Below are 19,005 nucleotides of genomic sequence, written 5' to 3' on the forward strand. Positions count from 1 at the left end.
AACACGAGAATTCAATAATTTCTAACGATGTGATTATAAAACCTTGTCTCAAATCAATGATATCTTAACTTGTGGCAATCGAATTCGCTCACAATCACATTCATTCACATCACACACCTAGCGAGAATGTTGTTTCATTCGTGTTCACTATCATTAGCGCAGACAACATTTCTGGAGATTCTTTTTAACCTTTTTTCTTTTATTTTTAACCTTTTTTCTTTTACTTTTCCCCCAACTTTTGATCCACACGTTCCGATTCTTCCTTAATCCTTAATACCACGATGTAAGTATTGCTGACTACTCGGTAGTACTTATACTTCTCACTCACGTGGTGCTGCACTCCGATGTTTGACACTATTGCAGGGGACCAGTACTATTATACGAGAGACCAGTAGCAATTTTTCGTAAAGGGTACCTAATGACGGGTTGCTCGCATATTACGTGCTCATATTCTAATACACGGCTGTCGTTATTTCCGTGGAAACAATCCAGCTGCCTACGTACGATCTATTGCTTTCTGTTTAAATTGTATACGCCCTATTCGATACAGTCCCGCGACTTAATATCGTCACTATTTTACAAGAAATAATGGAAAAGGCAATGAAATGCTAAAAATGGAGGACGAAATAAACGTTGTATGGCCGTCAATCTGTTTTTAAAGAAAAAGATCTTTAAACGTTCTTCGAATGATTTGAAGGAATGTTTCAAGATTCGCTTTACCTTACTCCACGATTCCTCGGATTTTCACAAGATCAGAATAATCGCATTGAATCGATCATCTCATTTCCTTACACGTTGCAGTGCAGGGATCGCATAGTAGCTATAAGGTTTTTTTCTTGAATATTTATTATAACAATTTTTACAAATAAAGTATAAAGACAATAGGTATACCTTACGGTAAACCCTGAAGAGCCTCAGTCCCTCGTGTCTTCGTCAGACTTTAACGGTCTGTCTTTGAAAATGATGGTGTAGGTCAGGCTGCCGATGACGGCACCGATCACGGGGCCTACCCAGTACACCTGCAGTGTATGTGAAAATTGTTTCATTTTCACAATTCTAAAATGCACTTGCAGGGGTTAGACGACAAATTAACCGACTCGATCGACTCACCCAGTGACTGGTCCAGTTGTTGTTCCAAAGAGCGGGGGCGAAACTCCTCGCTGGGTTCATGCTGCAACCCGTGTACGGAACCTGAGGAAAATTGACAACGGGTATAAATGCATGGAACTTCGAACAACAACAAGTGTAACTGAGGCAGAGGGTTCAAAGCGCGAAACTCACGCCGGCAACCGAGAGGGCTGTCACTGCGAACCCGATCCTTAGCGAAGTCGAGTCTGAATTATGAGTATTCCTCGAGTCCCAAGCCGCGCAGTTTACCATCATTAATGCGATAGTCGAGACAATCTCCACTATCAACCCCTGAAGGGACGAAAGCTCCGGGTAAACCAAGGTGAGACACACTCCGCCGGACTCCGAATACCCCGTGTTCCTCAGGGTCAGGGGTGTCACTGCCTGAAGGAAAGGAATTTTTTCTTGGCTTTCCCTTGCGTGATACATTTCAAAATAGCCTAATGGATTCGATTCAACTTCCGAGCCAAGGAATTACCAGTAGGAGTCCATATCCCAATACAGCGCCGACTATCTCGCCGATAATGAGGATTATGCCGGTCGGTACGCTTCTGTAACCGCATATCACGGCGCCGATTGTCATCGCGGGGTTTATGTATGCGCCACTTATGTGACCCAGCATCTGATACATACGAAGAAGATATATTTCAATGTTAAGTGTGAGCATCGATTGAATTTTTTCTCTCGAAGTTTCTCTTCGTGGTTGTATCCTCCACGAAATATATGCGCGGAAGTTTGCGAATTGCTGATTTTTTTCGGTACACCGTTGAGTCTTGGATTGTTTCAAGATGATCAGTTTTTAGATATCTATATATCTACACGCTTTTGAGTATTGAGCCTTATCGTTATTTGTTGTTGTCTAAAATCTATTTCTCTTAATTAGTAATATTTCAATTTCATTAAAACTTTCTGACTCTAATGTATACGTGAAAAGATAAAAGATGAGAAAAAATGAGAGAAAGGTTCAAGGAAAACTCAAAGATGTTCGGTAGAAGTGATTTAGCGTTCCAAGTTTTTTTTCTTGCACAGCAGTACAGAAAAACAATTTCAGACGAGTAAGGAAATTTGAGAAAAAGTGATCAAATTTCGATAGATAAGTACAGAAAACACTGTACACGGATTCGCGTGAAATATTAGGACGTGATGTAGTTTAAACATTTCCCTGTAAGAAATTGAGAATAATTGCTTTTTCTCTCTCTCTCTGCAAAGTGTATCTATTATCAAACGGATGTGCATACAGTTTACGCCTGTTAATAAAGAATGTGTAATTGTATGTATACGTTCGTAGAAACGAGATAGGAAGAAAAAACAGAAAAATATGCACGACAGTCTAAAATTGGTTCTCGCGGAAGATTATACAGTAGAGGTTTCATGCCCCTTACGTATATTCCAGTGTACTGTATGTTACACATAGCTTTTCGATTAGTCAATTATTCACTAACCATGATGATACTGTTCACTACAAGTCCCATATTGAACGCAGTGAGATGCTCCGGTCGAGGATTTACGGTCATGCTGCCGACATCCGTCAGGCATCCGATGAAGAGCAGAAAAGCCGTTCCGAGTAGCTCGCCAAACGCTTTGACGCATGTTCCTTGTTCCAGTTTCCATTTTGTAGCTGTGGGGAAGGTAATGTAAAGTATATTTAACTTCAAGTGCCTAAAAATACATGTAAAAAAAATTCGTAACCTGATAAAATATGAATCAAAAATTCACCTCAAAAATATAATCATTAGTATGCAGGCATGACAAAGCCTCGAGAAGGTAAAGGATCAAGCAATCTATCGGGGAGACATTTGCTGAATCCACAAAAGTTGGTAGTTACCACGTACCCATGTTTATTACAAACCGAACTGAAATTTTTATTTTTCCCTTTATAATTTAGTCTATTCGTTGTAAATTAGTTGTTAAAATTTGAAAATATTTCTGATTCGTTGAATCGCTACTGTGAATATTAGATTTAACTTTATATTTTTCTCAGAGACGAAGCAAATTGGTCCCTTTTCATCTTTATGTATACATCCGTACAGTAAACCCTTGAATTTGTGCGACATTTGCGATAAGAGATGTTGCGATGCAGAGATTACGGTGAAGATTTATACGCTATAACTGTCCCGTTCGCGGGTAAACGAGTGACAAATTTATTACAAATTGAGTAAAGCAGAAATCACTGTTGTTCCATTCCAATTTGTGACGGTATAAATTGTCCCGTTGTCGGGTAACGAGTGATAAGTTTATCACAGATTAGATAAAAAAAAGTAACGACTACTGTTCTATTCCTCTTGGTGACAATACAAATTATGTTCGTGTTGAGCAACCGTGAATTGTGATCGCACAGCTCGAATTATTTGTACACATAAATTAGTTGCGATAGTACGATCAAATGGATCGTTACGTTATATTAATTCTGGTACCCGTTATCTTTTAAGGGGGGAGCCTGCTTTAGAGGCTCCAAAAAATCGGTTTTTTCGAGGATTTTTTTGAGAAGGAAAGAAATATCCGATTAAAACGAAACTTTCAGGGTTTATTGTTACGTATTTCAACAGTCTTCTCGAATTTTTTCATTAGGATACATGTCATATTATGCCTGGTACAAGCATTTCACCGAGGCGTCTCGAGTATGCATTTGTCGTGCGGCGGGAAAGGTGCAGGTCGCAATTTCCATCTGAAACAAAGAAATCAAAAAAATTTTTACTTCTCAATAGTATAGCTTCTAGTTAAACCAAGAAAATTCCACAAAAAATGAAAAATTCAACAATTTTTCGCAAATTAAAAAAAAAAATTCATTTTTCTTGGGAAAAGAATTCACTTTAGATTGTTTAAAAAGTGGGTTAATCTTAACTTTCTTAAGGTTTTTTAGGTTCAACTAGAAGAGAATTTCATCCCGAGTACAATGCAATTTGTCTCGTTTCGATAGGACGTTTAGTTTTTTCCCTATCTTTTCCGCCAATTAGGAAAAAGCGTAAAAATGAAAAACGGAGAAATCGTGCGTCAAAGTTTTCGTACATAAAAAATCGTAATTTTCTTGAACTTACCGAATTAATATGCTAATCAGCGATTCCTGGTCCATAGAGTTGCCCTTCAGACTCTTCAAAAAACTGGTTCAAAACTTCAAAAAACTTCAAAAAACCGCTCGTATACCTGCTCGACGCTTGCTCACTATTTCTTCTGTAACTCCGAAAATATTTCGAAATTGCGTCTGAAATTTTAGGGACACATTCTTGGATAGTTTGGGAAGACATTTATGCAAAAAAAAAAAAAAATAGATTTTTTGAAGCCTCTAAAGCAGGCTCCCCCCTTAATCCGTTGTGGACTGTGGCATCCAGAGATAATCGAAAGTTTCATCATTTTCGCGGGTACCGATCGATCGTTATTATAATTCTTTACGGGACACTTCCGTGGGAAACCGATTGAGGGAAAAAGTTCGACTTGAAATACTCAAAGGCGAGTCGAATTTCAGATTTCATTGGTGTTAAACCAAGTCAATACTTATACCTACCTGCCGTTGCTGATATCGAAGTTTGGCTGCCCGATGGTATAACAGATAGAAACTTAAATAATTAAAAATGACAGATACTTTGAAATCAAAAAAAATTATAAAGCACATGCAGGCCGGCATACAGCATAGAATGCAATGATTTCAATCATAAGGAAATTTATCTGTGTACCCATCGAGATGTGTAGGCTTGAGAAAAATAAATCGCTGAGGAAACGTGATAACAATTTTGACTTTTGCCAAAAAATATAGGCGGTCGAGCGACGTTATTTCAATCACGATTTAAACTTCCACCGTTTTTTAATCCGGGAATTATATATTTTATAATTTTCTTATCTATTTTAACGCAGATCTAAATTATAATCGAGACAGCTGTTACTTGGAGAAACAAAAATTTCGACTGTTGCAACTACTTGATTAATTTCAAATTTGAACAGTACAGAAATGAGTTAAAGTGAGGCGTATTGGAAAAAAAATTTTGTCTACCACACAGAACTAGACATCACAATAGTCCAGAAATTTGAAAGAGAAAGATATTTAATCAACAACGGATGCGGATAGGAATACGATATTACCGGATGAAAAAATGTTAGCATTTCGAGAAATCAAAATTACAGAAACTCTTGAGCAGCTAACAAAAAAGAAAAGAAAATCTCATGTTTGGGATCCTTGCTGCTGTGTGTCAACGACAAATTCGAAACTTACAATACAAATTAATTTTAATTGGATACAAAATATATTTTTGAATCATCGAATACTCGTGTGTATGGTGAGTTATGAATATTTGATTATTACTCTTTTCGTGTATACGATCGATAAATATTTATACAACAAAATTTTTAAACACCTTTTGCGTGCGCACTGTTGTATTTCACCTCCGAAATTTCTCTGCTGTTACGAAGCATCTCCACTGATTGTCTCGGTCGTAAAGTGGAGTATCGGTATTTTATATTATATGTAAGTATTAATTGCAACGGCAAATTTATTCGAAGATAGATTTTCGATCATAAATTACAGCTCTTCTTAGTTTAAATCTTCAGAAAAATCTTATTCAAAGAATCGAAATGCGGCGATAAAATTTTATTTCTGAATCGAGATATAATATTCGTTACACGCCGGGAGCTTCTGCCTCAATCGTCAACGAAGCACTCGAGTTGGTGGCACTCGTTCAACTAGGTGTAGATACTTGTCTAAGATTTAATATAAGGTGACGTTGCATTGGGACTTTAGATTTTTTGTTGATTTTTTCCATTCTTTCATTTCTTTCTTCCTTTTCACGCGTTTTTTCTTGACATTCACTATAGTGCTTTGCCTGAATACAAGTAACGAATGCTTTAATGTGATGATACATACATCGTTGAGTTGCCGGTACTCATTTTACTGGACCGAAGGGAACGAACGAAATAAATTTGTGGTATAAACGAAAGATCAACGCGGATAAGTTAAATCAAATATCTAATCATTATATCATGACTATCTTGATGGCCAAGACAAACTGTCCAAATATACTTGACAACAGATTTCATCGAATTATAAACTTATTGAACCAGAAGTACTCGATCGAACTATCAATATTATTTAAACTTTCCTTATAATCGTAAAACACCGATTATAAGTTTTTACTATCTATTGATTATGGATTTTTGTTGGACTATGTATTTACGTTCTCGAGTTATTAAATATGTAAAAAAATTCGAACCTGTAAATGAGGTGTGCGTCAGAATGCGCAAATTTTGTCTGAATCAATGTTTACCAAGTTCTAACTGCTGAATTTCACTGTGAACGAGGTCATACAATGTATATCCTGTACACAAACACGAGTCACAAATTACTCATTATTTACCGAACAGGCGTCGAAGGAATCGCAAGTTTCGTGCTACGCGAATTTAGAATATATCCCGCATCGATTCAATCGCTGCAATTCAGTAAATTTGTTGAAACGAAAACGTTTAAAGAATTTTCTTATCGTCCCTATGGCTTACACAGGATTTGAGGGAATCTTAATCTTAATCGATCGAACGATTAATTACACTGTCAATAAACCTGCATTCAAACTTTAAGGCTACGTTGAATGAGAGAATTCTGATATTGGAAACCGGATATTATTTTGAGGACAGTATTGCTTGATTTCCGTCTTTTGGACGATTGAGGAGAATAACATCGTATTTAAGAATTTGTTAGAATAATGTCATATCTTAGAATTTAATTGCAAACATCGTGCTTCAGAATCTGGTTTAATAACTTGGTATGCCAAGTCAAGATTTCGTTTACATCTTTGAGGCTACACGACTGTTGAAAAGACGTTGGTACTGCAGGTTGACACGTAAAATGTGATTGAGATTTATATAAATTGAGATTGAGATAAATAATATTGACATAATATTTTTCGGCATATGATCGAATATTAAATCTCATTTTGTAAGTTAAGCGGCACCAATATTTTTAACTCCATATTTCTCTCTTTTCAGAGAAAAAAGAAGGTTATCGTAACCACCCCGAAAATGAGTAGTTGAGTTTTCCCCTAAATCTCAGCTTTCACATGAAAAACTCAAACGTAAGATAAATTTTTATGAGCTATGAAAAAAGCTGTTTTTACCGAAAAACGTATTTTTGTGGTTGATTTCGAAAAGTTTTCCAAAAATTAATGACATCTTCGAAAAAGTGAGAATTTTCCATATAATATACCTATATGTTCACAATTTTTTCATGCCGATAACGATACGAAAACAATTCGCGTTTAAACCTGAATCAGATCGAAATAATAAACTTGGATTTGGCATTTCTCGCGAACGTCCTAGAATGTTCAAACCTGGTGAACTTTTCCATCTTATTACGTACCACAAGAAGAACAAATTTCAGATAAATCGATTTTTTGACGTCCCGTTCATTTGTTGAAACCAACATGTCCCAAAAATTAGAAGTCTCAGAATTACCGCCATCGTGTATAGGTCAATTTTTGTGATCAATTTTTTGTCCGATGATACGTCGAAAACGAGTTAGCGGATTTTAATGATTTTGGTTTAAACTCACGCTTTTTTAAACTTAAAATTGATTAGATTTTGGCTTTGATCATTCAAGTGTTTTTCGAATAATTTAAATGCAATTTTAAAACATAAGATAAAAATGATGATGTCTTGAGAATGGATCAACGAATTCAAATGAAAATTCGTAGCAGAAGGTTTTTTGGGTCGCGGATTACGAATATAAAGTCAGATTTGCAATATTTAAATTTAGTATTATAAGGTTTTTACGATCGCTGGTCATGAATCCAACGTGAATTGGAAAGAACTGTAATTTATAGCTGCAGGTCAAATATGGTAGTCCAAAGCCCGGCACTTGTCTACTTATCGTTTACTATGGTACCTGGGGCGCTTTTACTCGTTAATCACGAAGTTGACATAGCGCTTCCAAAGTTCGAAAAAGAATGACATTGTTGTTATTGTAGTTATTTTTCATTTTTTTTTATTTTTTATTTGAAAACGGAATGAGTTTAAAAACAGGAAATTCAAAGGCTGGCTTATCGTTAGCTGAAACTCGCTTGGTACAAAAATCAAACGTGGTCAGCAGTGGCGTAACCTTGAGAAATGTTGTTAACTAAATTTTAATAGTCGATTTCAACGTGGCGCATATATATCCAAATATCGAAGTCCACGTATCTCAAATGCGAAAACGGGTTTAACAACCCCATTATATACACGATTCGGAATAAAAATAACTCAATACATTCTCATTTGACGCAGAAATTAAAAAATGGCACGGAGATATTATACAATGTTCTCGAATCAAAGTTTGTGTTACTAAATTCTTGAACAAGTTTGCTGTGCTTGAAATTAATTCTAAGTCGTGTTGTTGTTCTGCACAGTCGTTGTTTTCATCAACTGTACCTATCTACGTGTAGAAAATAACCGATAACTGTGTTTGTATCGTATGATAAACGTTTGGTGGAGAGTTGAAGAAAATGCTAGGAGCTATTCAGTTCCGTAAATAGTTTATGACTTAATCCAATTACTTATATGCAGTTGAAGCCATCAGCGCATTAAGTCATAAAATTTCATTTAATTCTCTTCACCGCCTATCCGTCTTCTATCCATGGCTTATCTTGGCATCCAAGCCAACAACGGAAACCACCCGTATTTATGAAATCATAAATGTTGGAAATTGTAATAAAACTTGCTTTATTCAACTTTATCTTACACTTAACTATCGTTCATATATACTTCGTCATCGACTAAAATGCTAGAGAAACAAGTAACTTTTTATTTTTCTTATGACATTATTTGATGGTAAGTGGCCTAACTGATCAGATACTGGTAAAAACAAAATGATAAATATTGTCTGTTATGTTATAAAATGATTATACTCAGTCAAAGTTTAAAATTCTAGGATTAGCCTGGAAGAAAAGCGATTCTACTCAAAGGCTGTGCTCGTATATCCCTTCCTCCATACTGTATCTTTCAGATAAGCACTGACCGCGGCATCTCCCAGTATAGTTTCTATCACATTTTTAAATCCCAGCTGACTAGCCAGAGTATATTTGCACTTCACGTCTTTCAACCTTGATATCAGCTGTTGCATGTTCTCTACCGTTTCCTTGGTTATATGTTTCTCCAACTGATACCTATTGGGAAGACAAGTAATGTGCATGTAATTGGACAGTACTTATCTAAAGCGAAAATCAAAAAATTTTAAGATACACAAAAAGAAAAAGTTATATCAAATGTTCAAAATTAACGACATTTCACAGAATGCAAATTGTTAATATAATATACAACCCCATTAATATGTCAATTGTTCAATAAATCAATATGAAACAATAATTTGCACTGAAGTTTTGACTTATACCGTGTCTTGTACAATGATATAAACCGTGTTCACCTTTTAACAGAATCTTTGACAATGGCGGTGGTGAGCTCGTTGATTGTCATAAAGTCTTTTAGATACTTTGCGTTGGTTCGTGTGATGCACTGAGCATACAGTACGCTTCCCCAGTCGACTGGATGATTATAGGCGCGAATAAGAATGTTAGCTTGTGAAAAATTTAAATCGTTACAGATCATCCTGTCAATGTCAGCGCTCCCCAAATTCAGGACACAAAGAACTTGCTGATTCTGATGCACAGAGTTAAGAAAGGATATTTGGAGTGCCACCAACTCAGCAAGATGACAACACTGGTACGCAAGCGAAAGCTTACTGTCCTGCTAAATAAAGAGGAACTGATGTAGATTCCAGGAGAGAGAACGCGTTTTCTTACTCACTGCACTCGGCGTGCACCGATTACAGTAATCGGAAAACGCCAAAGGATTACAGGAACTTAGCTCACTTCGTTATATAACATATTAATAGCACTGGCTAATTTGTGAAATCTGAGTAGTTTAAAAAACCGGCATACTTACTTGATGGGTTTGAAACCCTGAATATAATCGCCGTTTGATGTCGAATAGCGGGCTCTCATACTTACGCTGATCCTGAGAACAATAAATCTGCTAAACTAAAACAAGTTTTGCCAGAATCCATCAATATAAAAGAGAAAGAAGTTGGAATATACTATCACCGAAATCATAACATCTGCCAACATTTACTATTTCGTTTCATTTTTTTCAATTGGCTATTCAACAATTTGTTCCATTTCCATGTATGTACAATATCAAAAAATCCTTATAAATGGGTAATCTTCAGGCATAAAATAATTTGGAGCTCTTGTCTTTTTACTTTATGTTTAAATTTGCATGTTGTTACGTTTGCAAACGATCGTATATAAACTTATCCACATGGGTGAGTAATATATTTTGAGGGAAAATATTATAAATCTATTAATTAAATTCATCACGTTTTAAATGTGCGGTAAATTTATTCGAATTACACCGTCCAATTTCTTGTCCCTTATTCAACTGTATTTGAATACGAAATATATTACACATTACCTGCAAATAGTATTCTGTCGCATGGGTGTAATTGATCATTGCAAGATGCAGCTGTTTCTCCGTTATGTCGTTTTTTCTTAGTCTAATATCTCCGGGGTTGAGATTTCCCTCATTACTACATTCGATCCTTGCATTTATCAGGACCTTCTTAATCGCTTCCTTTGCTTCTTGCTCCCATATTGAGGCAATTTCGGAGTAGAGACAAAAGTGGTGCGCAACAAGTTTAAACAGATCCTCGTTATCCGGGCAATTTCGCTTCAAGAAATCTAAAAGAGCCGTTTTTAGTCCCGGAATCTACGAAATAATAATTAAAATATTTTTAAATACACTCTGCTTGGATATGCATAGTTCGTTTTTGTTGCCTAGACTGAACTCGCAAACTTGACCAAAGAATTGCGGTCATTTGCGCCAATCTTAAGACGTGGGGTCATTCATCACAGTAAACCTGTTCACTACTAATTCACATTTGAAAACAAAAGATATTCATACTTTCTCAAGACCTCTTCCAGTCAACAAGAACTCAAACTGCTCATTTTCTTTTATTATCTGCAGGATGTAGTTCATCTCAGTAAAGCGACCAACACCTGTCAATAGCCGTACCTGCAAAGGAACAGGTGCATAAAACAATTTTCCGTTATAGATATTCTTATATTTGTTGATCAAATTTCTTATCATAATTTACCAACAATCCCCATTGCTTAAGATTTTGAAGGGAGTTAGCTAACTGCTGAGATTTCCTCAGGATCGATGCTATTCCCTCCATGTTGCAGGCCGCAGTAAAACAGTCATGAGACTTTATGAGAAGCTCAACGATCACTCTGAGGGTACTGGCTATACAAATAAATCATCAAGATATTACTGAGGATTCATTAACAATAAAATACGACAAATTAAAAAACGTAGGATCGTGCTAATCAGGGTGAACTAACTATGAAGGAATACTGTCTTCGGATTTCAAGTACATCAGTTGAGTGGTTTTTGAGATATCGTGTACACTGTAAAACATGTCATTGAGCAAAACGGTTGACGTTATGCTCAATAAAAATGCCACCTATTAGTTTATTTTAATTGAAAAAAAAAATGCCAATGAAGCTTCGTCTACATACTTTTTTATAAACTAAACATCAATTGAATTGAACAATTCGTTGTTGAAACATAAATTCCCAAAATTTACCGACTTTCTTATCCGTGTGCTGGTACATATCTGCCTAATGAGGGATACACGAATTTACCATCACGATTCTCTCCATGAAAACGTCCCAGCAGCCTCGTAGTAGTGTGAAGCAGCTTTGAACCGAGCAAGGAAGGCTCACTGCATAATTCTGTGATTATGTGGAAATTCCCATCCAAAGTATATCCCCACATGGTCATCGGCTGGTCGATGTGGCCTCCTGCAAAATTAATTTATTACTGATTGAGTGAGTAGGAAGTTTTCGAATCAAGCACAGTACTTTCGAGAAAAACAGAAATAAACACCTTCAATGTGTCTGACAATCGAGCTCTCAATTTTTTCAGATAAAAACTCGGCTAACTGATGATTGTTGATGTTATAAGCAGCCACAACATCCTTAATCACTTCGAGCTTGTAATCACATTCACCAGCGACTATTTCCTCAAGAAATGCAATTGGGTCAGTCAAAGTTAAAAGATTCTGATAACTTTTTCCCAGATGAGTCGCCAGTCTGTAGCATAACAGAACTTTTCTTCCAGCAGCAATACCATGGGAGAGAATTTCAGTGAATCTTTCAAGCTGAAATATGCAGTCTATCTTGACCAGCTTTTCTGGGGTAGACTTCGCCGCCTCTAATGCAACCTCCATCGATATATCGCCAGTCTCGTCTTCCGAAAGCTTTTGGCTCTCTGTAAATCAGGAATGGACATTAGAGGAATTGAAAATATAAAAGTGAAAAACAGAGTTTTTGCAGAAAGATCCAATTACGTGAACTCATTGATGAAACTTTGGGAAATCCTTTGCCGCTGTACGCAACTTGCCACTGGTTCTTGAGTTTCGGTTTTGTCGATAGCAACAATCGTTGCTGTGCTGTTAACTCATAGGGACTGACCTCTCCTTCGGCTAAGCTGAGACACAGCATCAAAATTTGTAAATCCTACACGATAAAACCTTCTCTTTATTAGTTGTGCTGTAGCAAACTCTTAACTAAACTCTTATAAGTTAACGTACCCTATGTTTATAGTTAAAAATCTTCGCTATTCTTAGGGCTGTACCCAAATGTCCAGTATCAAGAAATCGCTCGAGCAATTTTTCCGCAGCTAGCTTTTCACCAGGCTCTGTCAGTTCACAACAGACTTGAAGTTCCGACAGGCCAGACATGAGTTCAGTTTTCAACTTATTCAGTGAAATTGGCGCGTTGTTGAAATCGATGGTGTCAGGATCAGCCAGAATGCAGGACTTCCACATCGCCATTTCTACGCCATGTTTGATATTCGGATTTACTGAAGTTCCTTGCAGAATTTCATGTGCCAGCTTTAGTATCTCAAATCTGTACAAAATATAAATTTTAATTCGATAAATTTTATTTATATTGACAGAAGTCACAAGATTTTTGTACTGATTGTCAGTAGCATAATTCTTTTATCAAACACACTTAATATGACAAAGAAAATTGCAACTCTTCAAATTTTGTTAACACTTACCGTTCTTTGTGCGAAACAACTTTCTCGGCAAATTCGACATAAAATTGAGCAGCTGTTTCATAACTGACATGGTACTTTTCAAAGTCCTTGGAACAATTGATCCAGCACTTTGTTACCAACTGTCCATCCTCGACGAGAGTCTTTTCAAATTCTTTTCGCCACTGAAAAATAACATACATGTGCAAAAGTAGTTGTGGATGAGAATAAACAGAGCAAAAAATGTAGGTAAACTTATAAATGAGTAACTTATCCTTACTTCGGCTATTATTACGTCCGAACAATTAATATTCAATGCATTGCAAAGTCGCAGAGCAACTTTGTAATTGTCACTCTGTGCTAACTGAGCTAAGCACCTTTGTATCTCCTTTTCAAGCAAGTTCGGATCGTCGAAAGAAGATAGGTATGTAAAGTTCAAGCTAACTTCAGTATCCTTAAGAATCTCCATGATCGTGAACAGCTGTCCAAAGTCTGGAGCATCTGGGATAAAATTAATTAACTTATTAAGGGACATATCTGAGTAGATGGCTGAAAAAGTCAGTGAATTTGGGAAATATATATTTCTGCATTGAATTATTCAATTCGATAGAAGTTTGTTTCATCAAAAAGTACATAGCTTGAACCTTATTTGCATATATTATCTATTAGAATGAGTATGTAGGATGCTTTGTTATTGACAAAGTCAACCATTTTACTCACTGACATATTTTGCGTTGCCCACGTCAGCTCAAAAACGACTCAGCTGATTTACTCCAAATTTGGAACCAGTATTCTTGGATAGATTATCATCTTTGCTACGATACCACTTTTTGTATAATCGTCATATGTTTTATTTCAATCAAGTATAAGAGTTATAAATTTTGAATGAGATTCAAATTTAAACTTCAAACGGTCTCCATTATGTTAAAACAAAAAATTGGATCATGACAAAAATGATAAACTGTCTCAGAATTCTATTTTTAAATTTGAAGTGAATCAGTCGAGCCGTTTTCGAGCTATTGTGGGCACTGCAAAAACATGTCACCGACTAAAATGGAACGTTGTTGTAAATGAAAATGATTCTTATTAAATGATTTCAATAAAGAAAAGATGTGAATAAAGCTCGATCTACACATACTTGGATAAAACAAACCTGAATCGAATTAAATAATTCGTTGCACAGGTATATATTCTCTCAAATAATTAATCTTGCTTTCTCTTAGTTCAGTCTAATCAAAAAAAAAAATACGTGAATGAAAGTCAATGTACATACTTATGAATAAAACAAACCTTAATCCAATTGAATAATTTCTTGTCGCTATACATTACCAAACTTTATCCATTTTGTCAGCAGTCTACTCGTATATACCTCTTCGATTAATCAAATCGAGTTGCAATACGAGCTTTATTTCTTTTTCTAACACACGAATTCAATGAGTTGCTTCTCACCTGGCAGGTCAGCACTGAAGTTAGACGAGCACAGCACCTTGATAAACTCCATCTGCGAAACAGTGCTGGAAAAACTGTAACCCAGAGCGATCGTTGCACATTTAATACTAGCAAGAATTATCCAGTATGAATTCTTCAAGTAGGATGGATCTGAGTCCATCCAACTGATGTTCATGTTGCTCACAAGACCAGAGCAAGCAGTTTTGAACGTATGCAGCTTTTCCTGACCAGACTCAAAGTCCCCTAGATTAACGCATTGCGTCAAAAACTCAGCGAAGAGGCGCAGTGGATTTTCCTTTTCAGAATAAATACAAAATTTCCTGTAGTGAGCAATCAATTTCAAGACAAAAGAAATCGAATAGGCACTTTAGCTCACCGGCATGAATATTTGTAAGCTTTTGGTGATAGTTTTGGTGTAACCAGAAGCAACTAGCCGTGTCAACAACTTCAGCACCCTATCGGCAGGCCAAATTTGGCGATCCAGGCAATCTTTGTAATCGGTAATGATTGAGCGGTCGTTAGTTGATATTACAAGCCAGGAACACCAGTATGCTGGAATCGCTGATGGCTGGGAATGGAAAGTTGTAAATTCTTTGTATGACTATTTAAAGATCACTTCGAATACAATCTGCAAGATTATCACCTCGTAACAAGTTGCCAGAACAACCAAAAATGGTGCTCCGTGGCAGTGTGCTGTCTGCACCAATGATCCAGGTGGATCTTGACTATAGTGACACTTGAGAATTGCCATCCACAGATCATCGTGGGACAAGCACATGAAGCTTTCCATCGAATTCCCAGGAGCATGAGATCCAGACTCTGTTGGACTTTCGCTGCCAGAACTCTGCGATAAATTAATTGAATGGAAAAAATACTGTGAATTTAAAATGTATGGCACTTTGGAAGAAAATCGAAAATATACTCACGCAATTTCTCAGACCAATTTTTGAGTACAAGAATTGCCTTGAATCACGACTTTTCAACTGACGATCCGCAAAATTGATTGAGTCTCCACTGCACAGATTTGGGTTATCGAGACATGCCAGCAGGTGACCCTTGATGCTAGGGTTTGCTAACTTTTTGACGAGTCTTAACATCTGAAAGACAGTTTCGAAAAGACACAGATATTTTTGATAGCATTTTATGGTAGGGTATAGTAACAAATGGAACATGAATACCTGATCTATGGGGTAATCAAATATCTGTCCAACAAGAAGAAATTCGAAGCATAACTCTCGCTGGACTAAATATTCAAGAAATGATTCTGGCAGCAAAGTCTTATGAGTTTGAGCAAACTTAATGTTTAAGTCCCAATCCTTGATGGCAGTAATCAGTTCACACGGATTTTCTTCAATAGTTTCTTTTAGATGCTGCTTGAAGCAATGTTCCAGATGTGATGATAAAGTTTTCAAGTCTGATGCATTCTTGTAGACAACTGACTCTAATAGTTCACCTAGTGGTTCATAAATAAGTCAAGATATTCAGAAAGTAGAGTAATTGCTGAAATCACACCAGTAATAAGACTTGTTAGAATTTACCAGCAGAAATTTCCAGTTGATCCTGAATGCGTTTAGCAACAGTGAGATGCAACCGTAGAGTCTCCGAATCGACGCCGATTGCTTCAATGAATGAAACGCAAGCTGAGGTAATTTCTGGTAAGGTAATATTCCGCAGAGCAAGAATGTGAGCTTCGGTTGATGCCTGACATTTCCTAAAGGAGTTAATTCATCGACATTCAAAATCATTCGTAGGAATATTGGTTTGAAATAAGAAAAATAAATATTGAAATACTATAGAATAAGGGTAATCTCACATTTTTGAAGATATGTCATGGTGAAATTTCTTTTGGTCATAGACAAAAAGTCGCACAGCCATGTTCGGTCTTCCTTGTTTCAGATAATTAATATAAGTCAGCTTCTCTTTATGTCCGTATCTTTTGACCAGGTACTCATTATAAAACGTGGGCATTTGGTTAGTTCTTTGGCGCCACAGAAAGCTTCGCGAGGCATTAAAGTTCTTGAAACCGTTCAAAAGCTGGTACATGTTTGAATCTCGTGCAACAGTTTTCCCCAGAATGGCTCTTTCAAAGTGTGGAAAGCGGTGCAAAATGCTGTTCACAACGTCTCTAGGAACCATGAGAGTACTACCGAACTGAACACCTTCGTTATTCATAACAGTATCACCCAGAATTCGATGGGGAGCTCTGTCACTCTCAACAAACTGTGCAGTTTTCTTTCGATACAGTAAAAATATCAGACTCAAAAAAACCAAAGGATTTGTCTCAAGATAGTTAACTGCGTCGTCAGAAATGTAATCAATCGTCGCCAAAATGCATCCCTCAAACTCTTCAATACTCGCAGAGCTAGATGCAACACGTTCCAGGGCAATGGTAAACCTCTGTATTTTTTTGTCAACATCAAGCATATGGTCCTCCTCCAAATAAGATTTTGAATAGAGTTCAATATTCAACTTGGACAGCAGATTCCTGTTTTGTATATTACAGCTAGGCTGACTGAGTATCTTCTCGAATTTTGCTGGAACTATTTTATTGTTTAATAATCTAGTCAGCACGTGTTTAACACTTACAGCTTCATTGGATGTGAAAACTCCATACCTGAAATTTGGAAATTGCATGTTAGACAGACAACAAAGTCTGCAGACACGTTTTACATATACCTGCCCAAGTAATCTAGGACTACTTCTTTGGTGATACTGGCAGCGCTTGACTGCTGAGTGGAGTCTATCACGTTGTCAGTAATTTTCAAATGCTTCAGTGCTTCATACAGCTCTTTGTCTTTAGATGAAGGATTCAATTGATGGACTCCATAGTTGATGTCAATCCAAAATAAAATCAGGTCAACTTTATTCCTCATTAATAGATAATCCCAAACAATTTGGCTCGACAAATACTCTACCAATTCTCCTTGGAATGTATGAAAGTATAAATCCGTACATATGATTATCTTCAAATCTTCTGGCATCTGGATAATCTCTTCAATTGACTTATTGGTTATAGGATCATCTTCCACGCTAGAATTAGAAAAAACTAACTTTCCTAATGTAAATCATGGTATATTTGATAAAATAAGTTAACTCAAAGCTTTTGCATTTATGCAACAAGTAGAGTTAGTAAAAGGAGAATTTTTGAGCCAATTTTCTTTTAAATCACACGTACAAATATTTGGCCTTATAGTCATTCATGATGTTAAAAAGCTGCCACGCTTTTAATTCTGATGCCTGGAGCCCGTCTATTTTCCTCAAATGTTGTACCAAGTAATCGCGCAGTTTCTGATCTCTGCTATTGATGCAAATGACGTTGATATATTCCTTGGGATTTTTTCCCTGTAGTATTAAAGAATAAGAATGATAGTGAGAAAATGATCAGCTTGATCAAAGATAGATGAGAGAGAACTAAAGCTCACCGCATTTTTTAGTATGTGGGTGGCTCTGAAGACTTGCTGTTTGTCAAGCAGCTCCTTTACCCAAACGTCGACCTCGCGATAAAAATAAGCTTCTGCCTCTGTAAGTGGGCAGTTTCTCCTTGTCGCAAGACATTTTATGGCCAAATTAATGTGCGTCCCTTTTGCCGATGCTTCTCTGACTATCTCACGGTCCCCCAGTATACGCCAACCTGACCAAACACCTGCCAATTCACCCGTTAGACACTCGACCGGAATACCGCCCACAGTATCCATTGTTCAAACACCATTTGATTAACGACAATCACAGGGATCGTGAGATAACAGGATGAGCTGTCAAACGGGGCAAAGTACTGCACGTGACAATAGTACAATCTAACCTAACCTTTCCTCCTTTCCTTTACATGAAAAAATACTTGCATATTTATCTTTCGTTCTGGGTAATCGATAACGTATTATAGATCAGGATTAAAAGTTTTTCAGATTTACTGACAGTTATTCTACTCGTTGACCGATCGACAATTGACAACTGGTGGCAGCCATCTTGATACAAATCCAAGCCTGGTAACATTTTTCATTTTACACTGGAAACAGCGAGAAGCCTGAAGACCTAGGAGCGTATTACATTTTTTCACTTTTCACATTTCCCACCATCGAAGAATTCTGATTTGTTGACTAAGCTTTGCAAAGTAGTATGATACACACGGAAAGTTTCAGATTAATTAGTTTTGTTGATGTCATTTTTTTAATTTTCAAAGTTTCCTCCCATGTGAATTTAAATTTATAAATTAGGATCGAATAGGGATGAAAATAATTTCCACGCTAAACTACGAATTTCATTTTACGATGTTGACGAAAATTTTTACGATTTAGTACAGAAATTCGAACGCGTGCGTAGTTTTGGCGTAGAATTCTTTTGTAGATCATTGTATGTACTTTTTCATAGATTTTCGTAGATTTT

The 19,005-nt window shown here is 36.5% G+C and overlaps 2 protein-coding genes across 9 annotated transcripts; both read right to left on the minus strand.

Annotated features, from left to right (window-relative positions):
• Positions 1 to 902: 902 nt before the first annotated feature.
• LOC107219912 (aquaporin AQPAe.a-like) lies at positions 903 to 6,550 on the minus strand. 3 transcript variants are annotated; one of them, XM_046733836.1, is made up of 6 exons: positions 6,324 to 6,550; positions 2,571 to 2,746; positions 1,607 to 1,750; positions 1,282 to 1,512; positions 1,111 to 1,191; positions 903 to 1,019 (listed from the first exon to the last, which is right to left on the minus strand). In XM_046733836.1, the coding sequence occupies exons 2-6, from the start codon at positions 2,640 to 2,642 to the stop codon at positions 915 to 917; spliced, it is 633 nt and encodes a 210-aa protein (XP_046589792.1). In that variant the 5' UTR covers positions 2,643 to 2,746; positions 6,324 to 6,550; the 3' UTR covers positions 903 to 914. The 3 variants fall into 3 exon arrangements, with proteins under 3 accessions (XP_046589792.1, XP_046589791.1, XP_015513758.2); XM_046733835.1 differs by lacking the exon at positions 6,324 to 6,550 and adding an exon at positions 5,472 to 5,807; XM_015658272.2 differs by lacking the exon at positions 6,324 to 6,550 and adding an exon at positions 2,961 to 3,306.
• A 2,232-nt stretch (positions 6,551 to 8,782) lies between these two features.
• On the minus strand, positions 8,783 to 18,855 carry LOC107219922 (spatacsin). Of its 6 annotated transcripts, XM_046733837.1 has the most exons (23): positions 18,465 to 18,853; positions 18,048 to 18,377; positions 17,801 to 17,967; positions 17,302 to 17,655; positions 16,439 to 17,239; positions 16,164 to 16,336; positions 15,804 to 16,078; positions 15,552 to 15,722; positions 15,269 to 15,469; positions 15,002 to 15,193; positions 14,626 to 14,920; positions 13,457 to 13,677; positions 13,201 to 13,361; positions 12,728 to 13,046; positions 12,485 to 12,653; positions 12,022 to 12,405; positions 11,778 to 11,936; positions 11,228 to 11,376; positions 11,035 to 11,145; positions 10,546 to 10,839; positions 10,018 to 10,089; positions 9,500 to 9,822; positions 8,783 to 9,242 (listed from the first exon to the last, which is right to left on the minus strand). In XM_046733837.1, the coding sequence occupies exons 2-23, from the start codon at positions 18,318 to 18,320 to the stop codon at positions 9,032 to 9,034; spliced, it is 5,475 nt and encodes a 1,824-aa protein (XP_046589793.1). In that variant the 5' UTR covers positions 18,321 to 18,377; positions 18,465 to 18,853; the 3' UTR covers positions 8,783 to 9,031. The 6 variants fall into 6 exon arrangements, with proteins under 6 accessions (XP_046589793.1, XP_015513768.2, XP_015513767.2 ...); XM_015658282.2 differs by having other exon boundaries at positions 9,500 to 9,819; positions 18,048 to 18,855; XM_015658281.2 differs by having other exon boundaries at positions 18,048 to 18,853.
• Positions 18,856 to 19,005: the final 150 nt, after the last annotated feature.

Source organism: Neodiprion lecontei, chromosome 3 (genome assembly GCF_021901455.1).
Source record: "Neodiprion lecontei isolate iyNeoLeco1 chromosome 3, iyNeoLeco1.1, whole genome shotgun sequence".
In the NCBI taxonomy this organism is placed as follows: Eukaryota; Metazoa; Arthropoda; class Insecta; order Hymenoptera; family Diprionidae; genus Neodiprion; species Neodiprion lecontei.